General features: G+C 49.9%; 2 protein-coding genes across 12 annotated transcripts; both read left to right on the top strand.

Annotated features, from left to right (window-relative positions):
- Window positions 1–96: 96 nt before the first annotated feature.
- Window positions 97–4,636, top strand: LOC121188010 (probable pancreatic secretory proteinase inhibitor). Of its 7 annotated transcripts, none has more exons than XM_041047492.1 (6): window positions 97–213; window positions 676–1,493; window positions 1,750–2,061; window positions 2,695–2,726; window positions 3,227–3,339; window positions 4,419–4,636. In XM_041047492.1, the coding sequence occupies exons 3-6, from the start codon at window positions 1,959–1,961 to the stop codon at window positions 4,462–4,464; spliced, it is 294 nt and encodes a 97-aa protein (XP_040903426.1). In that variant the 5' UTR covers window positions 97–213; window positions 676–1,493; window positions 1,750–1,958; the 3' UTR covers window positions 4,465–4,636. The 7 variants fall into 7 exon arrangements, with proteins under 7 accessions (XP_040903426.1, XP_040903424.1, XP_040903423.1 ...); XM_041047490.1 differs by lacking the exon at window positions 97–213 and adding an exon at window positions 232–415; XM_041047489.1 differs by lacking the exon at window positions 97–213 and adding an exon at window positions 232–630 and having other exon boundaries at window positions 713–1,493.
- A 399-nt stretch (window positions 4,637–5,035) lies between these two features.
- On the top strand, window positions 5,036–17,401 carry tbc1d2 (TBC1 domain family, member 2). 5 transcript variants are annotated; one of them, XR_005894727.1, is made up of 18 exons: window positions 5,037–5,467; window positions 6,597–7,623; window positions 7,782–7,887; window positions 9,472–9,592; window positions 9,729–9,841; window positions 10,288–10,541; window positions 10,666–10,935; window positions 11,484–11,612; window positions 11,729–11,839; window positions 11,929–12,101; window positions 12,259–12,370; window positions 12,763–12,963; window positions 13,080–13,267; window positions 13,415–13,535; window positions 13,939–14,124; window positions 14,353–14,474; window positions 14,597–15,286; window positions 15,407–17,401. XR_005894727.1 is itself a non-coding variant. In XM_041048524.1 (17 exons), the coding sequence occupies exons 2-17, from the start codon at window positions 6,601–6,603 to the stop codon at window positions 14,796–14,798; spliced, it is 3,432 nt and encodes a 1,143-aa protein (XP_040904458.1). In that variant the 5' UTR covers window positions 5,036–5,442; window positions 6,597–6,600; the 3' UTR covers window positions 14,799–17,401. The 5 variants fall into 5 exon arrangements, 4 of the variants coding, with proteins under 4 accessions (XP_040904458.1, XP_040904457.1, XP_040904456.1 ...); XM_041048524.1 differs by having other exon boundaries at window positions 5,036–5,442; window positions 14,597–17,401; XM_041048523.1 differs by having other exon boundaries at window positions 5,036–5,467; window positions 6,600–7,623; window positions 14,597–17,401.
- The last annotated feature ends 1,427 nt before the right edge of the window (window positions 17,402–18,828 follow it).

Here is an 18,828-nt window from a genome sequence, read left to right as displayed (position 1 = left end):
CAAACTGTAATAAAACGTTTCTTCTGAAACACAGAAGAATAGTTCACATCTAAAAAGGTGTGTGTGTGTGTGCGTGTATTGATCGGTGGTGATTGGTGGACGACACCAGAAGCAGCAGCTGATTGGCTCCTGCGTCACAGAAGGAGCCCAGGTGGTGCAGCGAGCTGCGGGGGAACGCCCCCTGCTCTCACCTGACCGCGCTCCGTCAGGAAGGTGAGTCACTGTTTCATTTCCTTCTCCGTGGGGATTCCTGTGTTGGTTTTTCTGACCGTGGCTCACTCTGAAGTGGAAATCTTAGTGTAAACAAAGACCGGTCATCAGCTCCAGGTGAGCTGTTCCTGTGCTTACCTGGGACATGATGAAGACGGGTTACTGTCGTGTTGTGTCTCAGCCGTACCTGGACGGCATATAGCAGGTGAAGAAATAACAGTCTAGTCTGACTGAGCTCGTTAACACAGAGTTCAGCTAAAGTGTTGTTGAATCCCATTCATTAGCCTGTTAGTGTCCTGATGGTGGACGGACTGGACCAGTGAGTTTATTCTAAACTCTTTTGTCGCCGTGTTAACAGTGATCTGATTTGTCAGTAGTACAGCTGTCAATCATGTGACAGGTGAACTGAACCAGTTACAGGTAACCCAGCTTCACTGTTGTCTGACTGTGCCTGTAACTAAACAGATGATCTGACTGTCCCATCCACTCCCTGATACATCAGCTGTTCAGCGGTGAGAAGGACATCAGTCACCCGTGGAGCTGCCACCTGTGGAGCTGTCACCTGTGGAGCTACCACCTGTGGAGCTGTCACCTGTGGAGCTACCACCTGTGGAGCTACCACCTGTGGAGCTGTCACCCGTGGAGCTGTCACCCGTGGAGCTGCCACCCGTGGAGCTGCCACCCGTGGAGCTGTGACCTGTGGAGCTACCACCTGTGGAGCTGTGACCTGTGGAGCTGTGACCTGTGGAGCTGTGACCTGTGGAGCTACCACCTGTGGAGCTGTCACCCGTGGAGCTGCCACCCGTGGAGCTGCCACCCGTGGAGCTGTGACCTGTGGAGCTACCACCTGTGGAGCTGTCACCTGTGGAGCTGTGACCTGTGGAGCTGTGACCTGTGGAGCTGTCACCTGTGGAGCTGTCACCTGTGGAGCTGTGACCTGTGGAGCTGTCACCTGTGGAGCTGTCACCTGTGGAGCTGTGACCCAGCAGCCGGGCTCTGCACTGCCAGCGTCCTCCTGCAGACGCTGTTTCTGATCACAGGCCTTTCACTCCACCTGCAGCTGCTCAGAACAACCAGAAGCACACTGGATTTCCATCATGGTCGACAGCTCGACTGAGTCCATCACTCCACCTCAAGACTCAGCAGAAGACACAGTGAACCTGTTGTCTCTGCTTCGGTCTTGGTGGGTGTTTTGTTTTCAGCATAACCTTTGGACAGCAGGTGTCCTCTGTGACCGGTGTTGTTCCGCTGAAGGAAGTGTTCAGTGGCCGTGTTCAGCAGAGGTGAGTGGAATGACTGAATCATCTCTGGCTGGATATGTGTGTGTATATTGTTGAACACTGCAGAGCTCAGGTGAGTGAACAGGTCACGTTCAGGTAAACATGTCGGTGTTTTCATGAACACGTCCTCTATTGTTGAATCTCAGCAGATGAAGTGAAACGTTTGTGAGCATGTTGTTGTGCAGACTCGTGACAGCGCTCCTTGTTTTTCTGCCGTCGTGTTTGTGTCGGACTCACGCGCCGTCACTCGTCTCCGCAGGTTTTGCTCCGTCAGCGATTTTTGGGAGCAGACAGAAGCTGATCCACAGATTAAAGGCAGACAAAGACCCGCAGCAGCCGCCACAACAAGCGGCGCTCACATGGTTCAGATGACAACACACAGCCCGTCCTCTATATGACAACAACACGCCAACGCCAAACTCTGCAACCACAGCGGCGCTGCACAGACACGCACCAGCAGCGGATCACATGAAGCCACAGACTCAGCCTCACACACACTTTCACTCCGCTTCATCCAGGATGGCTGGCAGGACCGCGCTGCTCATCTGTGTGGCCGTTTTCATCTGTGCAGGTAAGTGTGGACCGGACCGGACCGGACCGGACTGGACTGGACCGGACTGGACTGGATCGGACCGGACTGGACTGGACTGGACTGAACTGGACCGGACCGGACCGGGCCGGACTGGATCGGACCGGACTGGACCGGACTGAACTGGACTGGACCGGGCAGGACAGGACAGGACAGGACCGGACCGGACCGGACCGGACTGAACTGGACTGAATCGGACTGGACCGGACCGGACCGGACCGGTTAGGGTTATGAAATATACATTTTTAAAAGCTTCTTTATTTTGGAGCCTCCTGAAACTGTCGAACAGCCTCTGACAGTAAAGCGACTTCCTGCTTACTGAGGACAGTTTGACTGGATGGTGCGAAGGACATTTCCGAGGAGCAGATGGACACATCATCAAAGTCCTTAGCTGCAAGACGATGCTGTCATTGTTAATGGTGCAAACTGGTTTAGTGAGAAAAATAGTCTGAAACCAGTTAGTTTGTCACAGAGAAGTGAGGAGGGATGTATAGTTCAGGTAAGACTGTGCAGAGTCAGGTGTGTAGTCATGGTAACAGGCTGTAGAATCAGACTCAGGTGTGTGCTGGGTTTAATACGCTGATAATAATAATGAACATCACTGTGTTTTTCTAGATGCTGAGGATAAATCCAGACTCTACAGGAGGGTAAGAATCACACCAAACACTCTGTTCCACCTCAGCATGTTTTCATATCAGAAAATACACAACCGTCGGTGTGAGGCCGACACAGCTCGGCGGCACTCAGGAGGTCGTGGTCGGTGCATTCGGTTTGTTTGTAGACCTGTGGACGACTGTCCTCTCAGGGTCAGGACTGATGTCACGCTTTAGGGGGCGGGCTCACGGTTCTGCCAGGAGTTGCACCTGGTGACTCTTCAGGTGTTAAACAGATCTGATGCAGGTAAAATGTTTACATCAGCTGCTGGACCTGGTTTACCCCTGCTGACTAACCTGAGGCTCCTGGTCCTGGTCGTGGCCCTGGTCCTGGTCCTGGTCCTGGTCCTGGCCCTGGTCCTGGTCCTGGTCCTGGTCCTGGATGGGTCCAGTGTGGAGTCTGGATGTAAATCAGTTGCAACATCTGAGAAGAGAGTGTGAAGCATCAGTGTTGTTGCTGTGTGTGTTGGTGACTGTGTCTCGTGTCCCTGCAGCCTTCCTGTCTGGGGATGAGCGTGACTCAGGCGTGTCCTCTGAATTACTCTCCGGTCTGTGGCAGCGACGGCGTCACCTACCCCAACGAATGCTCGCTGTGCGTCCAAAGACTGTGAGTCAGCAACCACAGAAAATCATTTCTGAGTTTAAAGTGTGACGCGTGCATTAGACTGTCAGCTGATCCCAGACCTGCTGCTGCTCAGGTAACATCTGCTCACTGACCAATCAGAAGAGAGCAGGTGACTCCCGTCACAAAAACCCATTAGAAATGATCGATCGGAGTTTGTCATCGATTCAGCGTAGAACGTTTAAATCATCAGATATCGAGGGACTGAAGATCAGGACGTGAGACCAGTGACGGTCCATCAGAGACTGGGTCACAACGAGACACAACCAGTAAAACTGTTGTGATGTAACATCTGCACCTTTCACCTGTGAAACGTTTGATCGCTGTGAGACGTTCACTCGTCTGTCAGCAGCAGCTCTGTCCGTCTCCAGCGTGTTTGGCTTCGCTCTGATTTTTACTTTTAATATTGTGATAAAAATAAATCTAAATAAAGTTTATGTAAAAACTTCCACACGTTCGTCGGTGGAAAGAAATTTGATCACATCCTTTGAATGAGGAGTGGGTGGAGGAAGGGGGTGGAGGAGCAGGAGGAGGAGCAGGTGGAGGAGCAGGAGGAGGAGCGGGGGGAGGAGGAGGAGCAGGAGGAGGAGCGGGTGGAGGAGCGGGTGGAGGAGCAGGAGGAGGAGCGGGGGGAGGAGGGGGTGGAGGAGGAGGAGCAGGAGGAGGAGCGGGTGGAGGAGCGGGTGGAGGAGCAGGAGGAGGAGCAGGAGGAGGAGCGGGTGGAGGAGCAGGAGGAGGAGCAGGTGGAGGAGCAGGAGGAGGAGCGGGTGGAGGAGCGAGTGGAGGAGCAGGAGGAGGAGCGGGTGGAGGAGCGTGTGGAGGAGCAGGAGGAGGAGCAGGAGGAGGAGCAGGTGGAGGAGCAGGAGGAGGAGCAGGTGGAGGAGCGTGTGGAGGAGCAGGAGGAGGAGCGGGGGGAGGAGGGGGTGGAGGAGGAGGAGCAGGAGGAGGAGCAGGAGGAGGAGCGGGTGGAGGAGCGTGTGGAGGAGGAGCGGGTGGAGGAGCGGGTGGAGTCAGACAGGTCTTTCCAGTGTGTACGATGCTGATTATTGATTTTTCCTGTTCAGGGAGAAAAATGCTGACATTCTGATCGTGAAGGAGGGGCCGTGCTGAGGACGACATCATCGCATCGTGACATCATCACGTCATCACATGTGTCTGTGACTTGTGGAATGCAGTAGTTAGCTGTTAGCATGTAGCAGTAGCATGTAGCAGAGTTACACAGGCCAGGTGATGTGTCATGCTGTGTTTTATATGTTTCTTCAGTAAATCTCTTCCTGTCTGACTTCAGCGTGTTTCTGTGCGTCACAGTTCAGGTCGATCTGTGACTGAGGCCTGAGCTGAGTCACAGGTCTGATGATCATGGACAGGTAGAGTGTCCTGTCTGTGGTGGGAGACAACACACCCGTCAGGTGATAGACAGGTGATGGACAGGTATGATGATGAACTGTCATGATGCAGTTCAGCAGGTGTAGTCAGGTGCTGAGTCACAGATCAGACAAAGTACCAGCCCAGTACGAATCATTCATTACAGCTGACATTTCTTTTTTTCTTTTTTTACTGAAGCTCAAAACGATCAAATCTGAAAACTGTCGATTCATTTTCTGTCAGTTCTTTAATCAATTAAAACTCACATGTGACGGTGTTAAAGACACTTGAGCAGCTGGACTGAAGGTCCTGTCTCTCAGGAAACCAGAGGACAGCTCTGTCAGAGGACACCAACCCGAGAAAGGGCTGTTATTTTGAAAAGCTACGTTTCAATCAGCTCTTATTTTGAAAGAAAAAGGGAAGTGGTGTACGCTATCGTGGTGTTTTATTGACTTGTTGAGCAGAAGGGAGTGTGACCGGCTGGAAGGAAGGATCAGGAAGAGAAGAGAGGATAAAACACGAGAGACACGAGACAGAGAAGAAGAAAAGAAAAAGAAGAAGAAAAGAAAAAAGAAGAAGGAGAAGAAAGGGAGAAGGAGAAGAAAGGGAGAAGGAGAAGAAAAGAAGAAGGAGAAGAGGAAAACTGACTGAGCTGAGTCTGTTTTCTTTCCACTGACTCAAACAGCTGCTGCTGCCAATCAAACAGGATCCAGACCCAGCCAGGTGTGTTTAGGCCACGCCCCTTCAGGTAACTGCACAGGTTAGGACACGGTGAGACTACAGAACTGCACTGAAGTGTTTGAAGAACTTTACTAATATGAAAACTTTGTACAAAGGAGGTTTATAAATACAACAGTTACTGCAGGTAACTGTCCTGTACTCAGTGTACGAGCAGAGTCCAGGTACACAGGTATAACATTTACTGAACCTGTTATGGAGCATTCTACTTTTACTGAAATACCACTGTGTGTGTGTGTGTGTGTGTGTGTGTGTGTGTGTGTGTGTGTGTGTGAATGGGATCATTGACTCTAAGCAGCTTTTCTGAAACAATGAAGTATTTCATCACTTCCTGTCGCTGCCTGTGTTCTCAGCAGGGTTCTCCTGCAGAACCCAGGACACAGACCCTAACCCTGGCAGACGTCAAGCTTCTGTCCAGCAGGAGACACTGGGGACAGGAGTGGGAGAGTGTGTGTGTGTGTGTGTGAGGGACAGTGGTTTCCAGTGAGGACGTTTTGTTGTTTGAAGGTTTCAGACTCTGTCTCAGGGTCGGGGTTAGAACCCGGCGGCAGAGAGGCGGGGCCACGCTGGCCTGGATCTGAGGAACTTCCTGTCATTATGTCTCATTATTGTGGAGAAAATTTCCTGTGAAGCTTCAGAGTTTGTGTTCAGTCGGACACATGGAGAAATCCTGATGCACATTTCACCACGTCTATGAAATGTCCAGTGTCCAGTTTATTATTTAAGGACAGTGTCATGGTACCGTACAGTGTTAGTCCTACACAGTGTCTTTAGACTCAGTGTCCTCATATCAGATTATTTTATCAGATTTAATATTATAGTCTAATCCTGACTGATCCTGACTGACTGATCCTGACTGTCTGATCCTGACTGTCTAATCCTGACTGTCTGATCCTGACTGACTGATCCTGACTGACTGATCCTGACTGACTGATCCTGACTGTCTGATCCTGACTGACTGCTCGTAGCCTGGATTTCACCATCCTAATAAAAACCCAAACAAAGCTCGGTTTCATTTTTCCTCAGAACATAAAACTGAAGATGTTCCGCAGCCTGATGGTTTGTAGCTGAAACGTCCGTTTCCTCACAAACATCGTTCAAGTTCTTTCTTCCTCCTCTTCTCTGTTTTCTTTTTTTAGCAGGATGGATGGAAGCGGCTGGGCAGGAAATCCCAGCGCTGCCTCGTCCCACTCGCTTCCTGCCCGCACTGACGAGGAGACGCTGCAACTCGCTGATGAAGACCGGCAGAGAACAGAGTCAGGCAGTCTGTCCCAGAAACACCTGAGTCCTGCGGGGACCTGGCGGACTGAGGAGGAACCAGTCCAGCTGCGTATCAAACACACGAACCACCAGGACCCTCCGACAGGAAAACAGAAACCAGAAGAGTCTCCTTCTCCAAGACCTGGTACATCAGCTCAGACTGAACCAGATCAACCAGAACGAGATCCTCTTCCAACAAAGCAACAACAACCAGGAAATTCTGTGACAGAACAGAAAGCAGACGACTCTCCTGAGACACATTGGTCAAATCCAGAAAAAAACCATCAAACAAAACTAGATCTTCTTCCCACGAAGCAACAAAAGCTGATGAACTCTTCTCCCACAGACAAACAGAAAACCAAAGATTCTCCTTCTCCAATGGATCAACCAAAACCTGAACATGAACAACCAGATGGCTCACAAGAGCATCAAATCCAGGAGGGTGTTACGAACCAGAGAACTGAAAGGGGCCCCGCTCATCCCACAGAGGATTTCCCTGACCACGTCTCTGGATCCAAAGACCAGCAGAAGCACCAACATCCACCTCCTCCTCCTCCTGTAGACCAGCAGAACCATCAACATCCACCTCCTCCTCCTCCTCCTGTGGCCCCGCCACTCATCATCGAGGCATTTTCGGACCAGGTGCAGCCCCGCCCTCCGGTTTCTTCTTCAGGTGAGCCCAAGCTATGCGGCTTCTTGCAGAAGCAAGGGGGGCCCCTGAGGGCCTGGAAGCAGCGCTGGTTTACCTACGAGGAGAAGAAGAACCAGCTGTTCTACTACCGCACACCGCAGGATGTGATGCCGCTCGGCCGGGTGGAGCTCAGCGGGGCCACCTTCACCTACCCGCTGAAGGCCGAGAGGGGCACGTTCCACATCAAGACACCTGAACGCACTTTCATACTCAGGGTAGGGGGACACAGACACCAGGGCCGTCTCATCCACTGTGTGGACACGGGCCGGGTTCCCATTCAGCAGTTTAATGAAGCAGATGTGTGCAGCTGTTTAAGGGAGGTGTTGAAGTTAACCAGATGTGTAACTAACCCCCCGCCCCCCTCCTCCCACAGGCTGTGACCCAGGAGCTGATGCTGTACTGGCTGCAGCAGCTGCAGGGGAAACGCTGGCAGCACAGACAGACGTCCACCTGTCCAGGTCCAACAAACAACATGTCAGGTGAGAAGCAAAGGAGCACAAACACCTGTGGGTTAGCTGTGGTCTGGTCACTGGTTTAACTGGTTACTGGCTGAGTTACACACTGAGTCCATTAGTGCTGCTTTGAATCTGGAACTGTGTGAAGTCATTTCCTGTGGAGACTCATCCAGCCGTGTCACCTCCCAGTGGCCTCAGCCTTTTTTTGTTGCCTGGTAATTTCCAGGAAGTGGGCGTGCCCGGTGTTAACCCCACCCTCTCCCTCTCAGGGGGAGTTGGGAAATCTGTCCTCCAGGCGAAGGAGTGGCTCAGGATCACAAACCACACACTGACTCACCCAGAGTCTGATCGGAAGAGCTCAACACGTTCAGTTCAGTTTCATTCACACAGCATTAAATCCATTCACAGCAGGTTCTGCTGAGAAGAACAGAAAGAAAGAGAAACCTGTGACAGGATGGAACCTGGAACAGATCCAGAGATTAAAGTATGTTCACCGTCTCAGTGACCAGAAAAATAAAGACAAAACTCAGAACATTCAACTTTCCAACTCGCAAAACACAGAAATAAAGTGTGAGAACAGAAAAGAAGTTTATTTGGCTGAAAGCTGAAAAATCGCTGAGCTCTGAGACCAGTTCTACCACAGACCAGTTCAGGAGCTGATCCTGGATCAGATTTGTTCTGTCACATCAGACTCATGTTAACATCAGAACATCCTGACATGCTGTCAGACAGATGCTGTGCTGATAAGTTCAGAGGCTGAGGAGGATTTTGAAATTCTCATTAATGTCATGGAGGTTTAGTCATGTGATCACTGAGATGTTGGACGCCCCGTGGATCAGGATGTGGTCAGAGACAGGGCCGCCCATTAAATCCGCCTATTCCTCCTCTGGTGCACGTGGGTCATGCTCAGTCCTTCATGTCCACGCTCAGTCCTTCATGTCCACTCTCAGTCCTTTGTGTCCACTTCACAGACTCTGGGATAGAAACGGATGAAATACCTGGGAAATGAGATACACATTAGGGAGGAGCCTACAATCAACAAGGCGGGAAAAAAGACAAAGACAGGAAGTAAAACAGGAACAGATACATAACGAACAGGACTTCAAAATAAAACAGGAAATTAAAAAGCAGAACCAAGAGAAAGTAAAACAAGTCTGGACAGTCTCTGAGTGGGTTGATCACTGAGGACATGTCTCTGACTGGACACTGTAAATCTGATGAACAAAGACATGAACCTGGACAGTCAGTCCATGTCAGTACTCAGCTGTTTGTCAGTCTGAGTTTGCTGCTGCGCTCAGAGCAGCTCACCTGGTTCTCAGGTATTCTGCTCGTGTCCGTACCTGTTCAGCAGCTGAACACTGAGCAGACTGACGGTGTGCCGGGCGGCCGGCGCCCCCTACAGGCTGCAGAGTTAAACATCAAGCTGCAGGACAGAGCACAGAGGAGATCAGCAGCTTCTGTTTATGAAATCTGATAAAAATAAATTACGGGGTCAAACGTGTTCTACATAACACAGATGATAGTGATAATAAAGGAACTTAGCTAACTGTTAGCACAGAGTTAGCGCTGTCCCCTCACAGCCTCACTGACAGTTGTTGGTTTCTTCAGACGACTTCCTGCCGCTGCTGAAGAGCCCCGTGGGTCTGGTGGGGGAGGAGGCGGCCAACACGCCGTCACAACGAACGCCGCTCGCCGACGTGTCCATCAAACACCCGCTCATCGAGCTCCAGTGAGTGACCTCAGCGGGTGTGTTTGCTGCATCAGAGCCACAGGCCCTGAACAAAGCATGACTACGTTTCCCACGTGCCTCGGTTCGACGTGTCGCTGGCGATTTTAAAAACCAACTTTATTTTGTGTGTGTACAGAAACTCGGTCCACAGTCTTCGTAAGAGATCGTCTCAGGAGTGGAGTCAGAGTGTGTTTCACGTGGAGGCTCCACCATGGATCCCCCCAAACCCTGCAGACGCCAGCACTGCACGTACGTACTGTCCTACAGCTGACTGCAGTCTCACACTGTCCACAGTGTCCAGTCGTCTCCTGCAGTCTCACAGTGTCCACAGTATCCAGTCGTCTCCAAATGATAGTAACTGAGTCGCAGATTTAACAAACCAAGACGAACACGATCAGTTTGATGTTAATAAGTTTTTCTGAAAATAATCCAGATAATTCCTGTTTCTGTAAACTCACTGAACAGTTTCTGAGACCTGAGACCTGACTCAGGACCTCTGTCTCATGACCAGTGTCTTTACTGGAGACTTGGCTTTACACTTGTTGATCTTGACTTAGGACATGCCTTGCGACTCTTTGTGGACATTCCTGTAGGTCTTTTCTCAGGTCCCATGGTTTTCGTCTCTTTTATGACATGTCTCATACATATTGATTTTATCATACTCTCATTGTTTACCCCCTCCTGTCTCACGTCAGTCCCTCCAGCCCCCAGGGGTCCTGTTGAGCCTCCAACCCCGCCCACTCCCCTTCCATTGGCTGATTCAGGAGGTCAGGTGTTCCCGGTGGGAGGCAGGGAGTCCCCTTCCCAGTTTGAAAGTTGGAGCAGGAAGACAAAGAATCGCAGCTCATCCACGATGCCAGTCGTCCGCAGAGACACTCAGTCCTCAGACCGGACGTCCCACCTCCAGCAGGAGAAACAGATGCTGATGGAGGAGGTCAAAGCTCAGAAGGTGATCAGTCGCTCAGCGATCAGATAAATAATGGTTTATTGATCAGGTATCCATTCATGTACACACACACACACAGACGTGTGAACAAACAAACACTGTCCTGACGGTTGTGTGTCCTGTCCAGGAGCTGGTGTGGATCCTCCACAAAGCTTTAGAGGCGGCTCAGCTGGAGAAACGAACCTGTGCAGAGTTTTTGGCGGAAAAGGGCGAACAGGAGCGTCTGGAGCTGCTGAGACACCGCGAGCGGCAGACGGTGGACCTGAGAGGACAGCTGGACGAGGCGAGGACAGAGCTGGAGGTACTGAAGAGGAGTCTGGCTCAGAGAGACGCACAGCTGGCCGAGCTGCAGGAGAACATCAGGACGCTGATGGAGAAGAACCACGCTAAGCAGGAGGTGAGGTCACACCTGAGGAGGAACTACAGGCGGAGCACGAACAGCTGTGTAATGATCTGTGGCTTTATGCACTGTCATGTTTCCCCTGACGACGGCCTCTGCTGTCAGACTGCTTCACACTCTGTCACTGTTCATTGATTTTTCTTTACTCAGGTAAAACTTACATCATTTAAGGACTTTAAAACATCCAAATCACAGACTGTGAATCTTCACACGCGACACAACTGATCTGACATCAGCTGATCTGATCACACAGCTGCACCTGAGGCTCAGGTGTCCACACATTCAGGTGCATATGTGATTATTTCAGTGGATTCACTCAAACTTCGGAAAACTGGAAGGAAACGAACAAACTCACCTGAAACCTCGACAGCGTCCGATGCTGAAGGACAAACCTGAACTTTACGGTGACGTCAGATCAATCAGCACCGCCTCACCTCCACCTGCTGCTCTGTCTCCACAGTCAGGAGACAGATGAGACACGGTGTTCACAGTGAAGGTGGAAGTTTCCTTCAGTGGTTGAAGTTACTCCTGTTGTTTGTTGTCAGGTGATCATGAAGCTGTCTGATCAGGTGACCTCCTGCCTGTCCGACCCGCGGACCCCCGGCTCGTCCTCCAGAGGCGGTCTGGACTCTCAGACCTTCAGACAGTGTCAGCAGGAGATCGAGAACCTAAAGGTGAGGTGAAGTCAAACAATCAGAGTACGCAATGTCCACACCTCTCAGGGTCCATCTGGATCAGCTGTTCAAGTCTCTCTGAAGGTCTGACTGTGTCCCTGTGTCCTCTCTGTCAGGACGACATCGAGGCATATAAGACCCAGAACAAGTTCCTGAACTCGGAGATCTACCAGCTGACCAAACTGTGGAGGAACAGCTCGGAGCAGGAGAAGAGTCTGATGGTGAAGGTGGGTCCAGCTCTGAATCCTCCCACGGGTTTTCTTGTTGTTAATGTTCAGCTCTGACTCTCTGTTTCCCGCCCTCTGATTGGCTGCAGTGTGCCTACCTGGAGGCCTGTAACTGTCAGGTGGAGAGCCGTTACCTGGGTGTGCTGCGGAAGCTGCAGGAGAAAAAATCTCTGGATCCGGTCCAGCGTGAGGCCGTCCAGAAGATGATCGAGGACGCTCTGAAAGGAGAGTTGAAGAGTGTCGTCAAGCTGAACACAGCCAGGTACGAACACCTGGACAGAATAACAGGAGCAGCTCACTGTCAGCCTCCATTCACTCAGTCATTTTATCATCACCATTCAGTGAGATGCTGCCTGGTCCTGTTTCCACTTCCTCCTCGCTTCTTGAATGTGTGGACACGCTGCTGTGTTTGTCCTCAGGGATCACGATGAGTACGGCTTTAAAATCGTCCCGGATTACGAGGTGGAGGACATGAAGCTTCTGGCAAAGATCCAGGCTCTGGAGATCCGCTCCCACAACCTCCTGCACCAGGTCTTCAACTCTCTGCTGGACCCACGTAGATCCAGGGCTCGGGGTCACTCCCACTTTACACTCAGTAAAATGGGAGTGACGCCCCCCGATGGGCATAAGTAGTACCTGCCACCTGAGAGGACGCCTGCAGACACTGCTCAGGGCTAAAACACCCCAGTTTTTACAAATATAATGTAAAATGTAGAAAAAAGTTTTTTTCTGTCTGTGTTTAATTTGAACAAAGATGAAGCAGAGAAAACACTGATCAGCTGTCCAATCAATAATCAGATCACCAGCCTGGTAAATAACGTCCTCTCAGGATGCACCTGTTTTTCCTCGTCTCCTCTGAGACACGTTGAAGTGATCTGGACATCCTGGACCTGGATTTTCAGTCTCTGTGCTTCTCCCTGCAGGAGGTGGTAGAGCGCCCCCTGCTGAGTCGCTGGGCTCAGTATCTCGCCGGCAGGTCGGATGACGACCTGTGTCCCTCACCAGAGCTCAAAGGTCTGCTGCGTGGTGGCGTCCCTCAGGAGTACCGGCAGAGACTTTGGCGCTGGATGGTCCGGGCCAGAACCAGGACCATCAGAGACCACCATCCACTGCACTACCAACAGGTAGCAGTATACTGACAGCTCCTGATAACAGCTGTCCACATCTGTCACATCTGGACGTAGGTCCGGAGACAAACAGAACGAGTGGGACGTGTTGTTAACAGCTGTCATGTTTCCAGCTGTGCGAGAAGAGTCAGATGTGTCCTCATCCGGCCTCCAGACAGATCCAGCTGGACCTTCACCGCACCCTGACGACCAATCAGCACTTCTCCTCACCCTCCAGCCCCGCCCTCCAGCAGCTCCACCGCATCCTACTGGCTTTCTCATGGCACAACCCTGTCATTGGCTACTGCCAGGGACTCAACAGGTACACACACCTGTACAGGTGTGAGTGTTTGTACTTTGACCTTCGGTGACACTGTCATCGGGATGAGACAGACTCTGTTTCACACTGATGTCTCTGAGTCTCTGTCGTGATCATGTGACACATCATGTGACGTGTGGGGTGTTTCAGGTTGGCGGCCATCGCTCTGCTGGTCCTCCAGAGTGAAGAAGACGCCTTCTGGTGTCTGGTGGCCGTGGTGGAAGTCATCATGCCCCAGGACTACTACACCAAGAACCTGGTGGCCTCTCAGGTCAGGAACACACTCACCTGTTCACCTGGTCTCAGTCACCTGTTCAGTTCAGTTCAGTTTAGTTTAGTTTGCTGGAAAATTGAGTAAACTTTAGATTATCATTGGAAACTTGTGTCGTGAGTCGACCTGCTGCAATCTGAGACCTGGACCTGGAGACCTGGACTCTGTCCTGTCAGATCGTCTCCAGAAAATGATAAAAACACAAAACCAGTTTATTTAATTCATTTAGAAACGTTGGCTGTCGCCTGATCTGGGGTCAGACTCTGGGTCTCTGTAAAACACTCTGAGACTATATAACATATATGAGCTATATAAATAAAACTGAACTGAACTGTGTTTAAACTGATCTCAGTTCAGCTGCAGAGGCTCTGGAGTTACTGATTGGCAGTGTCTGTGTGTTCAGGCGGACCAGCGCGTCCTGAAGGACTTCCTGGCAGAGAAGCTTCCCCGGTTGGCGTCTCACTTTGAGGACCACAGCATAGACGTGTCTCTGATCACCTTCAACTGGTTCCTGGTGGTCTACGTGGAGAGTCTTCCCAGCGACATCCTGCTGCCGCTGTGGGACGTCTTCCTGTACGAGGGCACCAAGGTACCGATGGGATCCGAGCGGGTTCCGGCTGATGTGTTCGTCTGCACGGCGGGGGGAGGGCCGTCGTGCAGTTTTAGGCCGAGTTCATTTTAACCCACAGTCGCATGAAGCTGAGGCCTAAAGAAAAACATAATACACCTGAGCGCAGCTGTTCACCTGTGATTAGAGGTGGAATAAAACAGGAAGGATTTTATTTTGATATTCAGAGAAATGTTACCTGTGCTGCAGGTGATCTTCAGGTACGCTCTGGCTCTCTTCAAATACAAAGAGGACGACATCCTGAAGATCCACGACAGCGTGGAGATCTACCAGTACCTGCGCTTCTTCACCAAGACCATCTCTGACGGCAGGTAGGGACTCACCTGGTCTGACCTCAGACTTTTCTCTTTCACACCTGTTGTTACTGAGACACAACGTTGACGGAAGCTCTCCTCTCAGTCCAACACTGAACTCGTCTCGTTTCTTTGTGCAGGAGGCTGTCCAGCATTGCCTTCAGCGACATGAACCCGTTCCCCCGCCGCCTGCTGAGGAATCGGCGAGCGCATCACCTGGAGCGCCTGCAGGGGGAGCTGCGAGAGCTGGAGGAGCAGCAGAGGCAGTTTGTGACGGAGAGCGCCGAACATAAAGACAAAGAGCTGGACGCCATGGTCAGCGAGGATGACGACGAACTCTGAGCTCACGGCGGTGTTTACGCTCTGCTGACAGGTGGTCAGCGCTCACACCTGAGCTCAGGTGCCCTGAACCCGTCGTCAGCCGCCACCTGACGCAGCAGCTCAGCCTGAGTTTAACTGTAAACCTGCCAACACTAACTTAGCCTGACTGCACGCTGCTCATTCACCTTCCATCACTGTGCACTTTAAACCAGACACATGAACATTTCACTGAGTCTCAGCTTCGATCAGGCTCCATCGGGTTCCATCAGGATCCATCAGGTTCCATCAGGTTCCATCAGGATGCATCAGGTTCCATCAGGTTCAATCAGGATCCAGCAGGTTCCATCAGGTGCCATCAGGATCGATCAGGTTCCATCAGGTGCCATCAGGATCGATCAGGTTCCATCAGGTGCCATCAGGATCGATCAGGTTCCATCAGGATGCATCAGGTTCCATCAGGTTCCATCAGGATCCATCAGGTTCCATCAGGTTCCATCAGGATCCATCAGGTTCCATCAGGTGCCATCAGGATCGATCAGGTTCCATCAGGATGCATCAGGTTCCATCAGGTTCAATCAGGATCCAGCAGGTTCCATCAGGTTCCATCAGGATCCATCAGGTTCCATCAGGTGCCATCAGGATCGATCAGGTTCCATCAGGTGCCATCAGGATCGATCAGGTTCCATCAGGATGCATCAGGTTCCATCAGGTTCCATCAGGATCCATCAGGTTCCATCAGGTTCCATCAGGATCCATCAGGTGCCATCAGGATCGATCAGGTTCCATCAGGATGCATCAGGTTCCATCAGGTTCAATCAGGATCCAGCAGGTTCCATCAGGTTCCATCAGGATCCATCAGGTTCCATCAGGTGCCATCAGGATCGATCAGGTTCCATCAGGTTCCATCAGGATCGATCAGGTTCCATCAGCTTCTCTAACCCTGTGTGAGCTCTGCGTCCACCTGCTGTTTCCAAAGGTTCCAAAACTTTGACTTTCATCATCACAGCATCGAACCCGCGCTGCTCAAAGCCACTAACAGTTTTACTCGCAGCTGACGCTGGTGATTGATTTTAATTCCTCTGAGGATGTGGACACATCGGAGACATCAGCTGCCTCGTCTCAGCGTTCGGTCCCTCAGAGCACATGTTTTCCTGTGTGAAGGTAAAGATCCCACCTCACTGATCACACGGTAAATCTGTGAACGCCGCAGCGTTAAAGTAACGAACACACAGAAGCATCAATAATTAGAATCCAACAACATGAAGCACATTTTCCAACAAGAGTTAAAAATCTGATTAATGAGTAAAACTTTGAATTCCTGACTTTTACCTGAGAGAAAAACTTTCTCCTCTGTGGTGTCAGCGTTTTACTTCAGGTTATTGTGTGAGTGTTTCTCACACTGCTGCTTCAGTCTCACTCTGTGGTGTCACCTGTCCTCAGCAGCTTCCACACGGCAGTTCAACCTGAACTCACACACTCTAAACATCACATGACGACCAACACGTCTGTCGTCCAACCCCTAAAACACTGAACTGCAGTTTGAATGTTACACTCACTCTCACATCTGTACACATCTGTGTGTCATGAAGCAGCTCTGTAGCCGCTGTGCTTTGTGCTGTTTTTGTTGTCTCTCTCTGTGTGCATGTGTCAGTGTGTGTGTGTGTCTTAGGTGTGTGTGTGTTTTCAGGTAGTGGATTCCTGGGTGGCTCCTCCCCACTCCCTCCTCCTGCTCAGGCTGATTGCACTCACCTGTGCACTCACCTGTGTGCAATCAGTCATCTTACTGAGTATAAGAGGCTCAGTGTCCGCCGTCTCCCGTGGGGACGAGGTCTCTGTCTGTTGTTGTGACCTTCTGTGGGTTTAGTCGTGTGTGTGCTGTGGCTGAATGTGTAACTGGAACACTGTAGCACAGGGAAAGATTCCAGCCTGAAACAGTCAGCAGTTAGTTTGCTTTCTCTCTCACACTGATGGAGGGAAGGAGCCGCATGTTGCTGCAGAAGGTTCTGATCAACATGTCCTCTGCCATGTAGCTGTGTGAGATGCCTGCCCCCCGAACCACGTCCCTCCTCCACTTTTCACTGACTTTACACACTTTGGTTGAGTCTTTCCCCAAATAAATGAAACTTGCTTTTATCACTGAAGTGAACTTTGGAGCAGCTGTCCTCTGTCCACACAACATGTTGCTCAGCAGAGGTTAGTCTAGCCCAGAGGTGTCCAAACTGTCCCACAGAGGGACGTGTGGCTGCAGGTTTTTGTTCTAACCGAGCAGCAGCACACCTGACTTCACTTGTGTAATCAGCTGACCTCAGTGTTCAGACAGCTGATTGGTCGAACTGTGCTCTTCGTTGGTTGGAACAAAATCCTGCAGCCACATGCCCCTCTGTGGGACAGTGTGGACACCTCTGGTCTAGCCTTTTGGTTCTTTCTTTTTGGTTTTTCAGCCTTTTAGGGCTAAAATTTAATTTGACCTACTCAGTTAAAAAAGCTTTGTTAGCACATTGTGTTAGGTCAGGGTTAGTAACCAGCAGGGTTACTTCACTCTCTGAACAGTGGATACGCCTCCATTTCTAAAGGTTCATGAGCTGTAATTAATGTTTTTATGGTGAATAAATCATTTATTTTGACACTTCTTTTTATCTCTTTCCTTCATCGCAGACGTTTCTCCATCAGGTCTGCGTTTATAAATGTCAGTCATCAGCAAAGGATAATGGCTTTCTGAGCTTGAGAAAGGTCCAGGAGAAGGACATTTTCTATTTTCAGACACTTTATGGACAAATAAATTAAACATAATGGACATTAATCAAGAAATAATGTAAATAATAATAAGGTCCTTGTTAAAGTGGAATCATTTGGTAGCAAATCATTTTTCATGCTGGCAGCAATAAACTGGCATTTGTTCAGAAAGCAGAAAATAAGCAGCAAAGACTGAAATTTTCCATTTTATTATTTTTCTTAAAAAACAAATATACATAAGAAATGATAAATATAAAAAAATCAACCCCGAACAGAAGAAAATTTCTTCAGTGTTACAAACAACTTACTGCAGAGAAAACCTACACACTAGTGTTACACCCGACACGTCAACTCGTGTCAGTCTAAGATCTTAACTTTTCTTTTTGCTATGTCGCCGTCCCTCGTGTGAAGACAAATTTAAGAGTCACGTTTGAGAGAAAGGAAGGCGTCTATCAGGTAACTCCGAGGTTTTAGTCCCGTGAATCTAACAGTAGATTATTCACACCATACAAAGATGACGTGCTGTGATACAGAGCAGAAAATTATGGACATGCAACTGGTTCTGGATCAGCTTTTCTACAACATCGGACCTTCATCTGCTCCGCTCAGGGCGGAAGGAAGCTGGAAATATGACGACTGAATGCAGACTTAAGGATTCCAATCGATCAATACTTGAATTTGTTTAAACGTCTTAAAATTCACAGATCAGAAAATAAGTGCAGCAGATACACAAATGTCATTTTTTCAGAATATCAAGTCAGAATAAATGACAAATAATTCTTCTTATTTTGTTGAAATGAATTCAAATGCAAACCACGTAGCTTAATGCTACGCTACTGTTACCTGGTAAAACTGATGTACTTTAGTTATTTGTTACAACAAAACTGAATAATGCTATAAAACAACTTAATGTACATGTTGGAGAGCAGATAAAGTTCATCTGGACGTCAACAGTGTCGAGGTTTTTACAGTGGAAATATCTGTTCAGCTATTACAGAATAAATTCTAATTTATTTCCAAATAATCCTGAAGTTTCCTGAAAAGAACCAGAAAATTTCCGTCTAATTGTGAGTGAAACAAAGTGCGATCAGATCACACGCTAACAGGTAACCTACACGCTACAGCTGCTCCTCAGAGGACAGCAGCTGAGCTCAACATGCAAAGTGTCAAACAGTTCAGCAGAAATGAATGAATGAATGAATGAGTGAATGAGTGAGCAGGAAATATTCACTGGAGTTTAAAGCAGCTAACTGAACCAGTCTGAGAACTTTGTCCTTTTCCTGTTGTCAGAACCAGACTTCACGGTTTCCAGGAAACT

This window comes from Toxotes jaculatrix, chromosome 10 (genome assembly GCF_017976425.1).
Source record: "Toxotes jaculatrix isolate fToxJac2 chromosome 10, fToxJac2.pri, whole genome shotgun sequence".
Classification (NCBI taxonomy): Eukaryota; Metazoa; Chordata; class Actinopteri; family Toxotidae; genus Toxotes; species Toxotes jaculatrix.
The sequence above is the reverse complement of the archived record's forward strand: the minus strand, read 5'-3'. Positions and strand labels throughout refer to the sequence as shown.